The sequence below is a fragment of the Plasmodium reichenowi genome, chromosome 14, assembly GCF_001601855.1.
Source record: "Plasmodium reichenowi strain SY57 chromosome 14, whole genome shotgun sequence".
Taxonomy (NCBI): Eukaryota; Apicomplexa; class Aconoidasida; order Haemosporida; family Plasmodiidae; genus Plasmodium; species Plasmodium reichenowi.
In genome coordinates, this window is record NC_033659.1 from 385,126 (window position 1) to 402,775 (window position 17,650).

The 17,650-nt window shown below is 17.5% G+C and overlaps 4 protein-coding genes across 6 annotated transcripts in view; 3 read left to right on the forward strand and 1 right to left on the reverse strand.

Moving 5' to 3' along the window:
• Positions 1-2,063: 2,063 nt before the first annotated feature.
• PRSY57_1410100 (ankyrin-repeat protein, putative) lies at positions 2,064-3,428 on the forward strand (the record flags this gene model as incomplete). The annotated part of the gene is made up of 7 exons (XM_012909718.2): positions 2,064-2,109; positions 2,198-2,267; positions 2,396-2,546; positions 2,705-2,816; positions 2,972-3,009; positions 3,189-3,218; positions 3,357-3,428. The coding sequence occupies 7 exons, from the start codon at positions 2,064-2,066 to the stop codon at positions 3,426-3,428; spliced, it is 519 nt and encodes a 172-aa protein (XP_012765172.2).
• Positions 3,429-5,327: 1,899 nt separating this feature from the next.
• Positions 5,328-7,738, forward strand: PRSY57_1410200 (ribosome maturation protein SBDS, putative; the record flags this gene model as incomplete). Its single annotated transcript, XM_012909719.2, has 4 exons — positions 5,328-5,457; positions 5,552-5,698; positions 5,796-5,927; positions 6,210-7,738. The coding sequence occupies 4 exons, from the start codon at positions 5,328-5,330 to the stop codon at positions 7,736-7,738; spliced, it is 1,938 nt and encodes a 645-aa protein (XP_012765173.2).
• A 1,218-nt stretch (positions 7,739-8,956) lies between these two features.
• PRSY57_1410300 (hypothetical protein) lies at positions 8,957-16,257 on the forward strand (the record flags this gene model as incomplete). 2 transcript variants are annotated; one of them, XM_012909720.2, is made up of 10 exons in its annotated part: positions 8,957-13,004; positions 13,191-13,798; positions 13,879-14,778; positions 14,904-14,972; positions 15,095-15,289; positions 15,401-15,451; positions 15,543-15,626; positions 15,716-15,776; positions 15,885-15,998; positions 16,190-16,257. In XM_012909720.2, the coding sequence occupies 10 exons, from the start codon at positions 8,957-8,959 to the stop codon at positions 16,255-16,257; spliced, it is 6,198 nt and encodes a 2,065-aa protein (XP_012765174.2). The 2 variants fall into 2 exon arrangements, with proteins under 2 accessions (XP_012765174.2, XP_019969920.1); XM_020115263.1 differs by lacking the exon at positions 14,904-14,972.
• A 165-nt stretch (positions 16,258-16,422) lies between these two features.
• PRSY57_1410400 (putative membrane protein) overlaps positions 16,423-17,650 on the reverse strand; it is a gene marked incomplete at both ends in the record, with an annotated part of 2,132 nt that continues 904 nt past the window's right edge. The window contains 5 exons of one of the 2 annotated variants that reach the window (XM_012909721.1): positions 16,423-16,552; positions 16,668-16,808; positions 16,945-17,060; positions 17,179-17,294; positions 17,406-17,585. In XM_012909721.1, the coding sequence (XP_012765175.1) occupies positions 16,423-16,552; positions 16,668-16,808; positions 16,945-17,060; positions 17,179-17,294; positions 17,406-17,585 (683 nt within the window). The remainder of the gene's footprint in view (positions 16,553-16,667; positions 16,809-16,944; positions 17,061-17,178; positions 17,295-17,405; positions 17,586-17,650) is intronic. The other variant, XM_020115264.1, reaches the window with a different exon arrangement.

Here is a 17,650-nt window from a genome sequence, read left to right on the forward strand (position 1 = left end):
GTTATTTTTGTTATTTTTATTTTTTTTGTTTTGTTTTGAAAGCTAAGGCTTGTATATATAAAAAGAGAATTAATTAAAGAACAAAAAAAAAAATAAATACATACACATAAATATAATATATATATATATATATGCTACGTACATATATATTATATATAAATTTTAAGCGTGCATTGTATGAAATTATATATTTTATGATTTATTTCTTTCAATCTGTATTATATATATTTATTTAAATTATGTGTATAAAATGGAAAATACTTATTTTTATTAATTTGAACATTACATATGTCCATTTAAAAAAAGAAAGAATAATATTCAAAACTTTCAGGTTGGCATATTTTATTATATTTTATTTTTATTTTATGAATTTTTTTTTTTTTTTTTTCGTCAGGATGTATAATCATATAAGCATGATAAAATTTTCAAGCTTACGTATTATATCTGTTTTATAAGTTATTATAGACATAATACATATAATAATTAAACAAAAAGGTATCGAATAATTTTATCAATATATTTATTTTAGTATAATTGAAATTATAAAAAAAAAAAAAAAAAAAAAGAGAAAAACATAATTAAGAATGAAAGATAATTAATTAATTTTTTTTTTGTAAAAGAAATATTATGCAATCAGTTTTTATATTATATGTTATTTTTATCAATATTATATATTATGCTATTTATTGGAATATATAATTTAATATAATATATATATATATGTATATAATTATTATGGATAATCTAAAAATATTAGGAAAAAACTATTTAAAAAAATATATATAGTTTTTATTATTTTTCATATAAACTTTTAATATATTACACTATTACATACATTTCAGACAAATAAAATATCATATGTGCAATGATATATTTCGTTTATATTTTATGTGTGTAAATTTTTTTCACTTATAAATAAATAAATATATATATATATATATATATATAATATGCGTACATATATTATGCAGAAATGTTGGTATAATAAAAATTAGGAGAAAAAAAGTATTTTAATATTATAAATTATTATATCTACACTGTTTCACAGTCTTTTATTCTCCATATTTATAAAAGGATAATTAAATATTGAATTTTATCCATATTAAACTAAAAGTGCCTATATATATTATACATATATATATATATATATATATATATATATATATATATATATATTTTTTACACTTTATATATTTAATAATTTTGAGTACTACTGTATATACAAGAATAATTCCTATCGTTTAATATAAATTTACACGAAATAAAAAGGATTACCTCAAATAAATATTAATAAAAGAAAAAAAAAAAAAAATTATTTTTATTTTATTTTTAAAAATACATATGATAACAGTAAAAAAAAATTGATTATGAATGTATAAATATACTTTTTTTTCTGTTCATGTTATTTATTTATCTCTTTAATTTTCTCTCTGTTTTTTTGTCTAATTGTATATACATATATATATATATATATATAATTATTCATATTTTACTAATTAACATATTATAAGATAATTATATACCTTTTACATTTTTTGCATACATATAACTACTTTTTATCTAATCAGTGTATATTATTTTTTTTAATAATAATATTATAATGCCTTTTTCCTAAATTTTTTTTTCTTTTTTAAATATATATATATATATTATGTCTATATTCCTTTCTATCTGTTAAAATATAAATTTACATAATTCCATTTTTAAAATATATTTTATATGAAAAAGTTAAAATAATAATTGAATTTATTTATTTTAAGATTACTAGAAATTTCCTTTTTTAAATAATATATCTACTTCATATTCTTAAATAAAAAATATTCATGTTAAATTGTTACATATATATATATATATATATATATATATTTATTTATTTATTTATAATACAACCTTTTTAATTGCATTAATATAAAGAGCTTCTATTTGTATAGAGTAAAAATAGAATAGTTGTTCTTTTTTATTTTTTTCATCTTTTTTATATTATGTTCTTTTATTTTATTCTATTATATTTTTTGTTGATAATATATATTTTTTTTAAGTATTTCTTTTTTTCTTTTATAATTATGTTTAATTATGAAAGTATATTGATTAATGAAGATGTTGTATCAGGTAATTTTTATTAATATATAACTACAATATATTATTTTTATTTATTATAATTTTATGTCCATTTTTTTACTTTTTCACTTATTAATAGAAATGACCATTGAAGACGCGAAAAAGTTAAAACCTTATTGGAATGTTCAAATAGCCAATTTTAAAAAAAGGTAAATCAATAAAAATATGTCTATATATATCTGTAATGTCATTTTAGAAAATTATTATATAAATATGTTTTGATGTTTTATTAAATATTTCATTGATTTTTTTTTTTTTTTTTTTCCCTTTCTAAAAGTTCAAAAGAACCAATGTTTACTTTATTACAAATGGCTATATTACTAAACAAAAAAGATATCGTTGGGTATTTACTAGCCAGAAGAGGTTTAGATATTAATGCTTTGAGCAGAAATAACCAAACAGCTTTAATGATAGCATGTGATAAAAAAGTAAAACAAACAAACAAACAAAAAAAAAAAAAAAAAAAATTAACTACACATAACGTGTATTACATCGTCCAAAAGGAATGTCCAATTAGCTAAAATGATGTAATTTCATACAATATTTTTTTTTTTTTTTATATGTTTTATTTATTTATTATTCTAAGGTACCACTAGATTGGATTGAAGCAATTTTAAAAAGAGGAGGAGATTTAGGGATAAATATAAAAGATGATTATGAACAAACAGCTTTAGATAAATGTAATTTTAATTCAAAAGGTATATAAAGAAAAAAAAAAAAATAACTTTTATATATTTATACATATACACATTTATGTACGCTGTTGAATATTAATATACAAATTTTTCTATTTCTATGCTTTTCAAATTTGCATAATTTGTCATTTCTTTTTCCTTTCCTTTTCTCACTATAGCTTATCATTTGCTTTTAAAATATGGAGCTATAGAAAAGGTAATATAAAAAAAAAAATTAATTAAATAAAGATAATGAATAATTGAAAGAAGAAAATATATAATCATACTATATCTAAAATAAAACATTATAATATAATACAATATAATATAATATATTATAATTTAATTCAATTCATTATATTATTATTTTTTTTTTTTTATTTGATGAATGGAAAGAAAAATGGTGTCAAGGGGAAGGGTGCTACGGTACAAATAAAAAATTAAAATAAAATATAAAAGTAACAGTGGATAAGTATGAACGTATAAATGTGTGTCTTTTCTGAATAATAGACATTTATTATTCTATTTGATATATATACAAATATTTTATTTCCTTTAATACAGACAAAGTCCAGCAAATTCGGGGAAAGCTTATGGCTCAATGTTTGTGGATGTGGTTCAAGATATTACAAATAATTTTTACATATGTAAAAATAAATAAATAAATAAATAAATATATATATATATATATATATGCCATTTTCTTTTTCTTTTTTTTAAAAGATGTTCCTATTTTGAAATGAAAATATTTACTTATTTTATATTCGATGAAAATATTATTTTTGAATATTTTTTTTTAACTTTTTTCTTCAATACTTTGAATTGTCTATTCAGCTTGTTTTAAAATATGATATATTACTTTTATTTATTTTTCGAAATTTTTTTTTTTTTTTTTTTTTTATTTATTCATTCATTTAATATTTTTAATTAATACCTCATATTGAAAACATTAATTTTAAATATGACCATCAAACAAAATTCTCCTTTTTCTGATTAATTTATTTTATTTTTTTTTTTATTGTTTCTGATTTTTAAAAAATGTCTTTAATGCAAATATTCTTTTCTCTTCTTTTGTTTTAAGGATTAGGAACACATATATATATATATATATATATAATACATATAATATTAATAATGTTCTTATTTATATTTTATAATTGTATAAAATAATTTAAGCTTTTTTAAACAAATAACACATATATATTTCTATATTTATTAATGTGTTCAATGATCTTTATCATTTTTATAAAATAACTTTTTTCTGTTTCTTTTTTATGTATAAAAAATACAAATATTGTAGAAAAAAAAAAAGGAAAAAAAAAAAAAAAAAATTATCCCTATTGATATATATATGTTATTTATTTTATTTTATCTTAAAATTTTAAAATAATTATATAAATTTCTTAATATATTATATATTTATGATATAAACATAATCTTCTTATTTCCTGATTCATATAATATATATATATATATATATATATATATATATATATTTATAATATTTTTCTCTTATTAACAAATAATGCACACAAATGGATAAAATTATAATATTAGTTTATAATATTATATTAAATTATATATATATAACATATTTTAATTTAAAACATAGAATTCTTTAAACCTTTGAAAATATGAAGCAACATGATTCGATTAATGTAAATTTGTATATTATATTTTTTTCTTTTTTCTCATTCAATTATACATATATATATATATATATATATATATATATATATATATTTATTTATTTATTTACTTTTAATTGTTTTATAATTATATATAAATGCCTTTAAGAAAAACAATAACTGAACGTTGAAAAATCAAAATGAAAAAATATAAGCACTATTTTTTAATATTACTTCTAGGGCTATGAACCGTATTTATTTATATTTACAAATAAATGTATATGAAAAATATATATATATATATATATATATATAAATGTAACATTTATATATATAACATAAAATTAATAAATAAAAAAAAACAAAAACATGTTTTTTTATAAAAGGATTACTCATTTGTTATGTATTAATTTTTATTTAAGTTATTATTATCTTTTATTATTATATATATATATTTTTTATGTGAAAATTTTTTTTTTAAAATAAGCAAACGTCATTTTGCATAATAACTTTTCTCAATAATGTTATATGTAAAGAAAATAATATAATTAAGATTTTGTCTGTAAAAAATATAATATATATATTATATATATGTATAATTTAAAATAAAACTTATATTCTTATAACATATTTTATAGCATTTTATATATGTCATATATAATATCTATGAAGATTTAATTTTTTTTTACTTTAATATATTTTATTATATATAAATAAAATTATATCTTTAATATATTTTTTTTCAATTTTTTGTATGATTTATTAAAGAATTCATATGTATATATAAAATTATATATATATATATATATATATATATATAATATATAATATTATTTGATCATTTGTACGCTTTACTTTTTATTTTTTTATATCGATTTAATCTTTTTGTTTCAAATATGATTTAATAATGGTGGGAGCATTATTTCAGCCAATCAATCAAGTGAAGTTTACAAATGTTGCTATAGTGAAATATAAATATAAAGGGAAAAAGTTTGAAATAGCTTGTTACAAAAATAAAATTATTGATTGGAAAAATGGTTATAAAAATTTTTATACAATTATTTAAATATTTATATGAATTATAAGTACATATATATATTATTTTTTTATATTATTTTTTAATTATTTTAGGAACGGAATTAAATATAGATGATGTTCTTCAGTCTCATTTAATTTTTACCAATATATCCAAAGGGGAAATAGCTAAAAAGTCAGAATTAAATTCTTGTTTTCAATCAGACGACAATTATAAAATATGTAAAACCATTTTGGAGAAAGGTAATTATAATATATATATATATATATATTTATAATATACATATTTTATTCGTTATATTATTTCACCATCACCTTTTTTATGATTACTTTTATGTAGGCACCCTACAAATAAGTAACAAAGAAAGAGCCATACTAAAAGAAAAAATTTACAAGGATATGATTGAAATATTACATGAAATGAGTGTAAACCCTCAGACGGGGTACCCTATTTCAACAAATATGATTGAAAGTAAGTGTGACACTTAATGAAAATAAAATGAAAATAAAAAATTCAATCTAATATTAATGAATAAATAAATAAATATAAATATATATATATATATATATATGTTTATTTATATTTATTTATATATGTTTATCAATTTTGTTTTTATCAATTTTATTTTTATCAATTTTATTTTTATCAATTTTGTTTTTATCAATTTTGTTTTTATCAATTTTGTTTTTATCAATTTTGTTTTTATCAATTTTATTTTTATCAATTTTGTTTTTATCAATTTTATCTTTAAAGGTATGGTTAAAAATATTGGATATAGCATAAATATTGATGACAGCGCAAAAAAACAAGCACTAAAAGTGTTTGACACCTTAAGTAAAGAATATGATGATATAATTCAAAGAGCCTTTATGCGGATTCAAATAATATACGACGATATAATAAAAGACGAATTAATAAATCTTTTAAATACGAATAATGTCATTATTGAAGAGGAAAATATTATGAATAATATGAAAAGAGAAGATAATGTAAAATCTAAAGATAATGAAACAGATAGCTATTATAATAATAATTTAAATGATGAAAAAGGTGATCATATAAATGTTGTAGATAGTAATTTAGAATTTAAAGAAAATAATAAATCAGATAACACAAATACTATTCATAATGTAATACATTCTGATATTAAATTACAAGATGTTGTTGAGGAAAATAATCATATAACAATACATGATGAAACATATGTAAACGAAGAAATTCAAATAAATTACATAAAAGATAGAGAAAATGAATCTATGCCTGATAAAATAAATGATAATGTAAATGATAGTGTGTCTAGTAGTATGAATAATAATACACATAATAGTTTAGAGGATAATAATATATCTAATGAGGACAAAATAAAAAAAACTATTGAGAGTAATAATAATATTGTGGAAGAAAAACATTCAAAAAGTGAAAAAAACGAAAAAGATGATACATCACTTGACCATTTAAGTGATCGTTATAAAATAAGTGGAAAAAAAAAAAACAAATATGAAAAAGAAAAGGAAAAGGAAAAAGAAAAAGAAAAAAAAGACAGACACTTAGAAACATATAAAACTGTATTTTTATGTTATCCATGTGTATATAGATCTATTGAAGATTTTACAAAATCCCATAAAAAAAATTGCTCCAATAAAATTTTAAATAATAATGTAAAAATTGTCACATCAAACAAAAAAAAAGAAACTAATGCCAATAGAGATACGGAAACTCAATCATTTGAATTCAAAAATAATGATGATAAGAATAAAAATAAAAAAAACAAAAAAAATAAAAATAACAAAAATAACAAAAATAACAAAAATAGTAAAAACAATAAAAATAATAATGATGATGATGATAATAGTATGACGAATGAAATGAGTGAGGAAGATAATATTAAGAGTAGTAATCAGAAAGATAGAAAAAATAAAAGTAAAAATAAAAAAGATCAAATAAATGATCAAAGTATACTAAATACTAAAGATTATTTAAAAAATAATAATAAATTTAATTATGAGGAAAATCAAAATAAAAATTATATTTGTAATAATGATAATATAAGCAATTATCAAAAGGAAATAAATAGTAACAATAATAACAAATTAAATTCAGTTGATGTTATAATGTGCACTAGTTGTTTAACCAAAATCGAAAAAAGTAATTATAAATTACATTGCAGAAGCGATTTTCATGTATATAATGTCAAGAGAAAGTATAAAAAATTACCACCGATTTCGTTAGAAGAATATAGAGAAATAGATTTTGACGTCTCTCATTTTCACGTTGATATGTGATAGAATATTAATAATTAAAAATAAAATAAAATAAAATAAAAATAATAAAATTGTAGATATGCTTACACCTATATTTTTTTTTAATAATATTATGACAAAATATATAAATTAAGTTGAAATATATGGCTCTTTTTTCTTTATATATATATATTAAATATTTATATTGATTTGTTTACCTTATATATATTATGCTTTATTTTTATGGGTGTTTGAAATTTTATATGTATTTTATTGGTTATTATTTACTTATTTATTTATGTATTTTATATATATATATATATATATATATTAATATGTTTATAAATTATATATTATACTATAAATATGTTTATGTATAATGAGAAAAAAATATATATATATTATAATTAAATTAATTTTTTTTTAAATGTATTTATATTGTTTATTTATATTATTTTATTATGTTATTATTATAATTATTAATATTAACATTTTATTTTATTTATTATTTTTTTTAAGGTTTTTCATTTAAACCTTTTGATCCGATTTTTTTTTTTAAGAAAAAATAAAACAATTTTTAAAAATAATATATATAAAAAAATATATGTAAATATAAATAAATTATTATTGTATAGGTATTTCTCAATATGCACAAATATGTGTACATTGCTGCTATACTATTATTTTTGTAATATAATATTATATATATGTATATATATATATATATATATATATATTTTTTTTTTTTTTTTTTTTTTTTTTTTTACTTCAAGTGTAATTGCATAATAAAAAAAAAATAGCTGAATATTTTAAAAATCGAAGACAAAAAAGAAAAATATATACAATAGGTATAATGTAACATTTTATGTATATTAAAAAATATTGAAACGCTTCAACATCATCTATATATGTTGATAGAACTTTTCTAAAATAGGAAAGTGTATTAATATAAAAAAAAAAAATAATAATAAGCAAATTGCAACATAATAAATAATTCCATGTGACTACAATATATATATATATATATATATATATATATTTATATATTTATATTTTTTCCATTATTTGTTTCTATGGCCTTCACTTAATAAACCGCAGGTTCATTCCCTTTATACATTTTACAAATATTAAATGACATTTTAATAATATTATACATATATACATATATATATATATATATATATATATAATATGATTTTATCTTGTTGGTTTCCTCGTGTGTATATATTTTTTGTCCATGTACTTTAATTTTACTTAAGCATGGAAATAAAATTGAATACAAAATTTGATGAAATTTTATTAATTGTTTGTGATAAGCATGTGATAGAAAATCACGAAAAATTTTTCGTCGACAAATATGAGAACGTGATGTGTGTAGAATGTTTATATAAATTTCTTTTTAAAAAATATCCTTTATATAAAAAATATTTATTATTTAAGAGTATAAATAACTTATTTTGTATAAAAGAGTGTGAAGAATTTCGTTATCATTTTTCTTTTTATTTATTGGACCACACTTTATTTCTATCAGAAACTTTTAGTTATATAGAAGGAATATCGCAATGCGAAGAGAAAAAGGAAGAAAAAAAAATATATTCCTCTAATTATAATAATGAAAATATTAAAAATAATAATAATAATAATAATAGTATTTATTATAATGATGATGATGATTATTATTATGATTATAATTATATATATTTAGTGAATAGCGAATTAATTAAGTTAACTACTAATGCATGCAAAGAATTTTTATATAAATGTTCTAAAGAATTATGTAATATTTTTAAAGATGCTATTTATACTTGTGTACTTGTTCGATTAAAAAACTTTTCTTCAAGGAATAAAAAAAGAAATTTTTTTTTTCTTTTAGATTTTCTGAAGAGTTTAATAGATAATGTCGAAATTATATTTATAACTTTAAAAGATGAATCAACCATTATTGAAGAATTAATGAAATTATTTATACAAAACGATGAAATGATTAATTCTAAATTAAGCAATAATAATTATGGTTATATATATGAATATACTGGTTATACAAATAAATGTATTGAAAAAAAAAAACAAAACAATAATCAACACTACAATAGTGAGTTGTTATTAAATTTACAAATTATATATAAACTATGGCATGACAATTTATTATGGCAAATTAATAATAATTTATTAAAAAGATTTTTTATATATTTAATAACAAAATTTAAATATACTAACAAAAACACAGATTTATGTACTTATTATATACAATTCATATATTTAATAACATTACAATATAATGTTTTGAATTATTTTTTTCACCACATTATTTTTGATTCCTCACCAAATAGTAATATTAAAACTTTCAATATTGAAAATAATAATCGTAATAAAAGTAAAAGTAGTAACAAAAGTAAATGTAGTAACAAAAGTAAAAGTAGTAACAAAAGTAAAAGTAGTAACAAAAGTAAAAGTAGTAACAAAAGTAAAAGTAGTAACAAAAGTAAATGTAGTAACAAAAGTAAAAGTAGTAACAAAAGTAAATGTAGTTACAAAAGTAAAAGTAGTAGTAGTAACAATAATTTGTATAGTGTCATTATTGAAAGTAACCACATTAATAATTCTAACACCAACAGTAGTAATAATAATAGTGTAGAACATAATTCTAATTGTTTTCATACAAGCAGTACATGTATTACAAAAATTAAAACAAAAAATACATTAGTCCCTAACCTATTGTCAATATATAATAGTGAACAAGAAAATAAAAAAAATGAATTTGCTAAAGAACAAAAGAAAATTAACAGATGCTTCCAGACTAATATCTATCCTGAAGATATTGAGGATAACCAGGATGTTAAGGATGAAAATAGCATTCAAGAGAATGAAGAAAAATATAAACAAATTTGTGAAGTAAATAAAACTCCAAATGAATATATGCATAGACATGTAAAGAAAAATTTTTATTATCATGATAAAGAGGAATATAATTCACCTACTAGTAATAATAGTAGTATAAAAAGTAATATATTCTTTATACCAAAACATGATTTAATATACTCAGATGATGAAAAAAATGTTACACAGTATCCATTAGAAAAAGACGATATTTGTCATCTAGGAGAATATGAAATGGAAAGTGTATTATATAATAATGATAATATGTCAATTAGATCAGAAGGTACACTTAAGAACAAATTTTCATCGCACGAAAAATTTTTAGATGTATCAAAATTTTCAACCGAATCTAAATGTACAAATTTGTCAAGGCTTTCAAACCATTTTTCCTTTACAAAAAATTCTGTATTAAAAGAGAAAGACAATTTTGTTTTTTCAAATTGTGATAATACAAATGATAATGTATCTTGTGTCGAATCTTCACACACATCTTATTCGATATCCAATATTGATGAAAAAAAAAAAAAAAAAAAAAAAAAAAAAATGAATTTCAATAAATTAGAAATTTTAGAAAATTCACACATTTTTATTATATTATGTGATAATTTACAAGAAACGTTATTAAACCATTTTAATAGTGATATACAGATGAAATGTTTAGATATATTTTATACATTTTGTAGTTTTGATGATAATATTGTTAATATTATATTAACAAATACATCATTAGTAGAATGGGTATTTGATTATATATCAAATACGAAATATGAAAATTTAAGAGAAAAGGCATTAAAACTTTTAGTTACTTTTTTTTTTAATAATACACTTTTTTCAAATACCCATACACATTATGCAATAGATGTTTTAATAAATATTATTATGAGATATGTAAGTAAAGATAATATTATGTTGAGTAATAAGGTCATATATAATAATGATATGAATAATAAGTTAGTCCATAAACAATTTATGAACAATAATTTTAAAAATACAGTTTATAACAATAATTCGTATGATCATTATTCCAATAAATTTAAGTATAATTTTTTCACCATATCTTATATTATTAAAGCATTAAATATGCTTATAAATATTTCACATGCATCCATAAAAATTTCTCACATTTTTAAAATTATAAATATATTTTCCTGTCTTATAAAATCACCTAGTTGTGCTCCAACCAGTATTGATGATATTATCTTATTGTTCGAATCCATTTTACTAAAAAATAATAATAATTATGAAATTTCATATGGTGATAAATTAGAAGAAAGTATATGTACACAAGAAGATGACAGTATATTTTGTAAATTAAAAAGTAAAGAAAAAAATGAACAAGTAAATAAAATATTACATATGAATGAAGAATGTAACATATATATAAATACAAATACAAATACAAATACATTTAATGGTACACAAAAAATAAAACATGACAATTTTTTACATAAAAAAAAAAAAAATATAACTATAAAAAAAAATAATATATATAAAAGTGATTATAAGGTCAATAATAATGATAAGGGAGACACGGTTGCACTAACTTTGGAAAATACTTTATTAAATGATATTATTAATAAAGTATATATAACGAATATTTTTATATTATTTAAAATTTTAAAAACTGCTTTAAATATTATAAAAACGGTTAATATATACAAGAAAGATATATATATAGAAATAATATATAATGAAGACAAAAATTATATACAAAATATAACAATAAGTATTATGAAATTATTGTTCTGCTTAGTTTATATATTAAATAGAAATGAAGAATTTTTTATAGATTTAAATATTATCAATGAAAATGACAAATTAGACAATGAAAATAATTTTGAAAGTATAGCATTCATAAAATTAATGTTATCTTTTTTTATAGAATTAGATATATTTATGGAAAATATATATCTACAAAATAGCAACATAATTAATCAAGAGAAGAAATTATATAATATTCAATTTTCATATCTTACGTGTATATTTATTATTCATAATATATATGAAAAAAGACAAATATTCAATAATGTCAGTTGGAATATTTTATTCTCTTCTTTTTTTAATCATTTCTATAACTTGTTAGCTAGAGTATTATATCATGTAGATCATATAACTGAAACATATTTAAATGGATGTGAACAAATAAATAAAAGTGAAAATTTTATTAATATAGATAATCGAAATAATGGAACAATTATTATGTCCATGTCTCCGAAACGTGATGGATCCAAAGAGGATGAACAAAAAAGAGAAAAAATAAATAACCATCATAATAATGATAATAATAATAATAATAATAATATTAGTATTAATGAACAACATAAATTAATTGTAGACAAATTTTTTATGTATAAAAAAAGAATGAGAAAAGAACTGTTAAGTAATAGGCCCTTTACACTATTCTTTCAATATGTTTCAAGAAAAAATTACAGTAAAAAAAAAAAATAAAAATAAAAATAAAAATAAAATAAAATAACAATTATATATATATATATATATATATATATATATATATATTATATATATTTTTATGTACAAATTAACATGTGTCTAATATTTTCATAACCCATTTAGTCTGTCTATAAACATTATATATACATATAATTTTACTTTTAAGGCGAAGAATGCCACCGAATTTTAAAACTTTTAATTGATGAAGAAGAAACTATCATCCATCAGAGAGATGATTTAAAAGACATTTTAATAGATATAATAAAAAAAAACGATTTTTATTTTTCTAAAGTTCTATTATTCAATTTTAATGATAATGAAGTTATTATCGAAACCGTTATATATATATTTTATTTAAGTTTAAAATATGATAAAGGTTTTCTTGAAAAGAAATTAAATAAAAGTAAAAAGATTAATTATGTACAACATTTATTTGTCACTAATAATTATAACAACAATATTAATCCATTATTTATATTTATGTCTTTAACTTATTCTTATTATTTTATAAAAAAGGATAAAATTTATATAGCATTCCAACATATTCAAAATCAATTATTTAAAATAAATTTATATTTATGGAAAGATATAAAAAAATTAAAAAATATATATTTAGCATTCGATTGCATTTTTTCATTAAAAGTTAATAATAATAATTATAATCATTTCTTTCCTTTTATAATATATATTATAAAATTAGAATTATCTTTATATGCCTCTGGGGAAATAAGTGAGGTTGATAATAAATTATATTTGTCCATATCAAAAAATAGGGTACAAAAATAAAAATAAACAATAAATAATATATATATATATATATACATACATATATATATATTTTATATCCAATTTAGGAACTTGTAAATATGATCTTTGAACATATCGAAATGGACAACATATTAAGTGATCAAATCATTTATATATATTATTTAATAATAAAATTAAGAAAATACTCTGTAGCTTCTTGTAATAAAAGTATTAGTTTGTACAAAATGATGAACACAGTAATTAGATATATGAATACAGTAGAAAATAAAACAGACGAAATTAATAATATATTTTCTTTTTTTTTCCTCTTTTTTGAAAATTTGGAAAAATATTCAGAAAAAGATATATTTAATATAATAACATTACTCCAGAAACTTTCGTTATATGTAAAATATTCCCTAGAAAAATTTTTTTCTACCCAAAAAATATATGACAATAATGATAATAATAGTAATGATAATAATAACAATTGTTATAGTATAAATGATGAAAATAAAATGCAGTGTTCAAATAATAATAATAATAATAATAATAATAATGACTTTATTTATAATATTCTAAAATTTGAAAATTCCTTTTTTTATTTCTTATTAAATCTAATATTTTATTGTAGAAAATATAACCAAATACAAAATATTAATGTTTTATCCTCATCTATTTCGTTAATACATCTTTTAATATATTCTATTAAAAATACTAATACTCATTTTAGGAGTTTATCCTTTTATATTTTATCGTTATTAATTTTACCTTTTCCTAAATCTCCACAAAATACATCACCACTCTTAATTAAACTTTGTACATCTTTTGATAAAAATATTGAAGAAATATTATCATTACATAATAACACATCAAATACAAATCAAGAAAATAAATCAGACAAATGTATTGTTAGAAAAAATTTATTTTATCCTTTATTAACTCATGAAAGTATGGAAATCAGACTTTCTTCTTTATCCTTGTTATTATGTTTATTGCTAACAAATGTAATAAAAAATATGTATATATTGTATTCATATTCATAAACATTTTGATGTAATAAATAATATATATATATATATATATATATTTATTTATTTATTTATTTATTCATTTTGTTTTCTTTTTTAAGGAAGTTGTTTTATTGGAAGAGGAGGTTTTTCTTTTTTTTCTTTTCTTAATTAATTGTTCATTTTTAAGTGTAAATTAATATACAGATATATTTTTTATAAGCAAATAATTTTAAAATGTTCCATATGTATATATATATATATATATATATATATTTTTATCACATATTATTATTATATATTTCCTTTTTAGGAATGGGATAATATACAAAATGATTTATTATTAGCGACCATCAATGTCTTACTACTATCAACAAATATAAATTTAAAAGTTAAATCATTTTGCTTTAACTATATCTATTCGTTTAGACCATTTTTTCTGAGGTGTATTTTACATTTGAATAGGAAACAGGAAGTTATTATTCACCGGTTATTTTTTTTATTAATGGTAGTTAAATGAATACATTAAAAATATGAAAATCGTTATACACATGTATATATATATATATATATATATATATATATAAATACATTCATATATATATTTACTTTTTATAAGGTTGTCAAAATTAAACCTTTATGGTTTGATATAACTACTTGTAGTGAGAAGGTAATTCAAGGTTCATAATTTTTACAAGTATATATTTTTTCATAAAAAAAAAAATATTATATTAATATATAAATGTTGAACATATATATAGATTCTGAAAATTATAATGAATGTGGTAACTAGAAAAAATATGGACCTCTTTATATTTAATTGTATTATATCGGTTGCTCATGAGGTAGTCTATTAAAAACTTGGGATGAAGTTTTATCTGTCAAATGTTTATACATATATATATATATATATATTATATTTCATATACTTCAGACCTTTATAAAAGAAAAAAAGAACTATGTGAACAATAATTATAACAATTATACTAATAAGGGTAAAAAAAAAAATAGCAGAACAATATACACATATATATATATATATATATATATATGATATAATATAATATAATTATAGCTATTATATTTTTATTTTCCCATTTTAGAAAATAAAAATGTTATAGAAAACCTAGAAGAATATTTGGAAACATATAAAAAAAATATTAAAAAAAATTCAGATATGGATATTTATAATATTTCAAGTTTTAATAAGTTTAAATGTACAAAAAAATAAAAAAATAATTATAAAACAAAATAAATGAATAAATATGGCAAATATAATATATATATATATATATATATATATATATTTATAGTGTGTTGTAAAAACAAATAAATATTATAAAAACAACATAAAATATTATAACTAAAAATTTTTTTTTTTTTTTTTTTTTTCTTTTAATTGTGCTAGGTGAAAATATCAATTATTATGTCGTGTTGTCCGTTTTGAATACTACCACTATATTGTTATACAAATAATAAAAGAATTAAATAATCAAAATGATTATTTTATATATGAATGATCAATGAAAGGATGCTGTGTACATATATATATATATATATATATATATATATATATATATATATATATATATATATTATTTATAAAAAAAATTGAATTATTAATATGACCTAATAAAAAAATTAATTATCATTGATATTATTATACATGTCTACGTTAAAGTCATCCATATTCTCTTCAAATTTTCTTTTATATGATAACACTTTTTTGTATACTATTATTAAAAAGAATAATAATATCAAACTGATGAGCCTTTAAAAAAATAAAAAATAAAATTATATAATATGAATTAATCGAAACATATACATATATATATATATATATATATATTTAGTCATTTAATTTTTGTACATATATATACACTTACTGTATGTATAATATGAAGGTATTTCCTATTTCATCATCATCATAATATAAGGATCCATAAAAAAGTATCAAAAAAAATTCAAAAAATCGAAAATTTATCAGCAGTTTACTCAGACGTACAACTCTTTCGTTACTATAATTTCTATATTAAAAGAAAAAAAAAAAATACATATTAGAATAAATTACACAACGTTTTTAATTGTATATTTATTTAATATAAATGTAATCCATTTTATTTTAAAATGTATTCAATGAATACTGTCTTTTATTATTCACACCTATTTGTGGAATGTAATATTATTGATAAGGGGGAAACCAAAATAGATGATATTCCAACAATTATATTTTTAAAAATGTGAGTATCAAAGGCTATACACACACATATGGTCATAATCTACAATATTAATAAAAAAAAATAAATAAATTCCCATTTTCATGATTTGTATAATTGAAATTATAAATGAGTATTAATATATATAAATATATATATTTAAGCATTTCATTTTTATTACCTGTGAAAATATAAAAACAAATATCTTAAAGGGATTAACTTCATATGTCTCGATTATAAAAAGGAAAGTTATAATCCTTAATTGTGAATCAATTAGATAAAACAAAAAAACAGATACTGCAAAAGGGGAAAAAAAAAAAAAAAAAAATTGAACAAAATAATAAAAAAAATAATCACATATATATATATATATATATATATATATATATGCTTCCTTTTTCTTATTACGTAGATATTTCTTCGTTTTAATATTTGACAATTTTAACATAGGAAATGTTCTAAATGTATTTTGAATATTCAAAATAAGGGAAATAATAAATATGACGGCAATGCAAAAAGAGCAAAATAAACCTCTCAAAAAATTCAATACTATTAGTGATTTCTCATTATAAGTATAATCTAAAGTACCTACAAATAAAAAAAAAAAAAAAAAAAAAAAAAAAAAAAAAAATTATAATAATCATGAAAAAAAA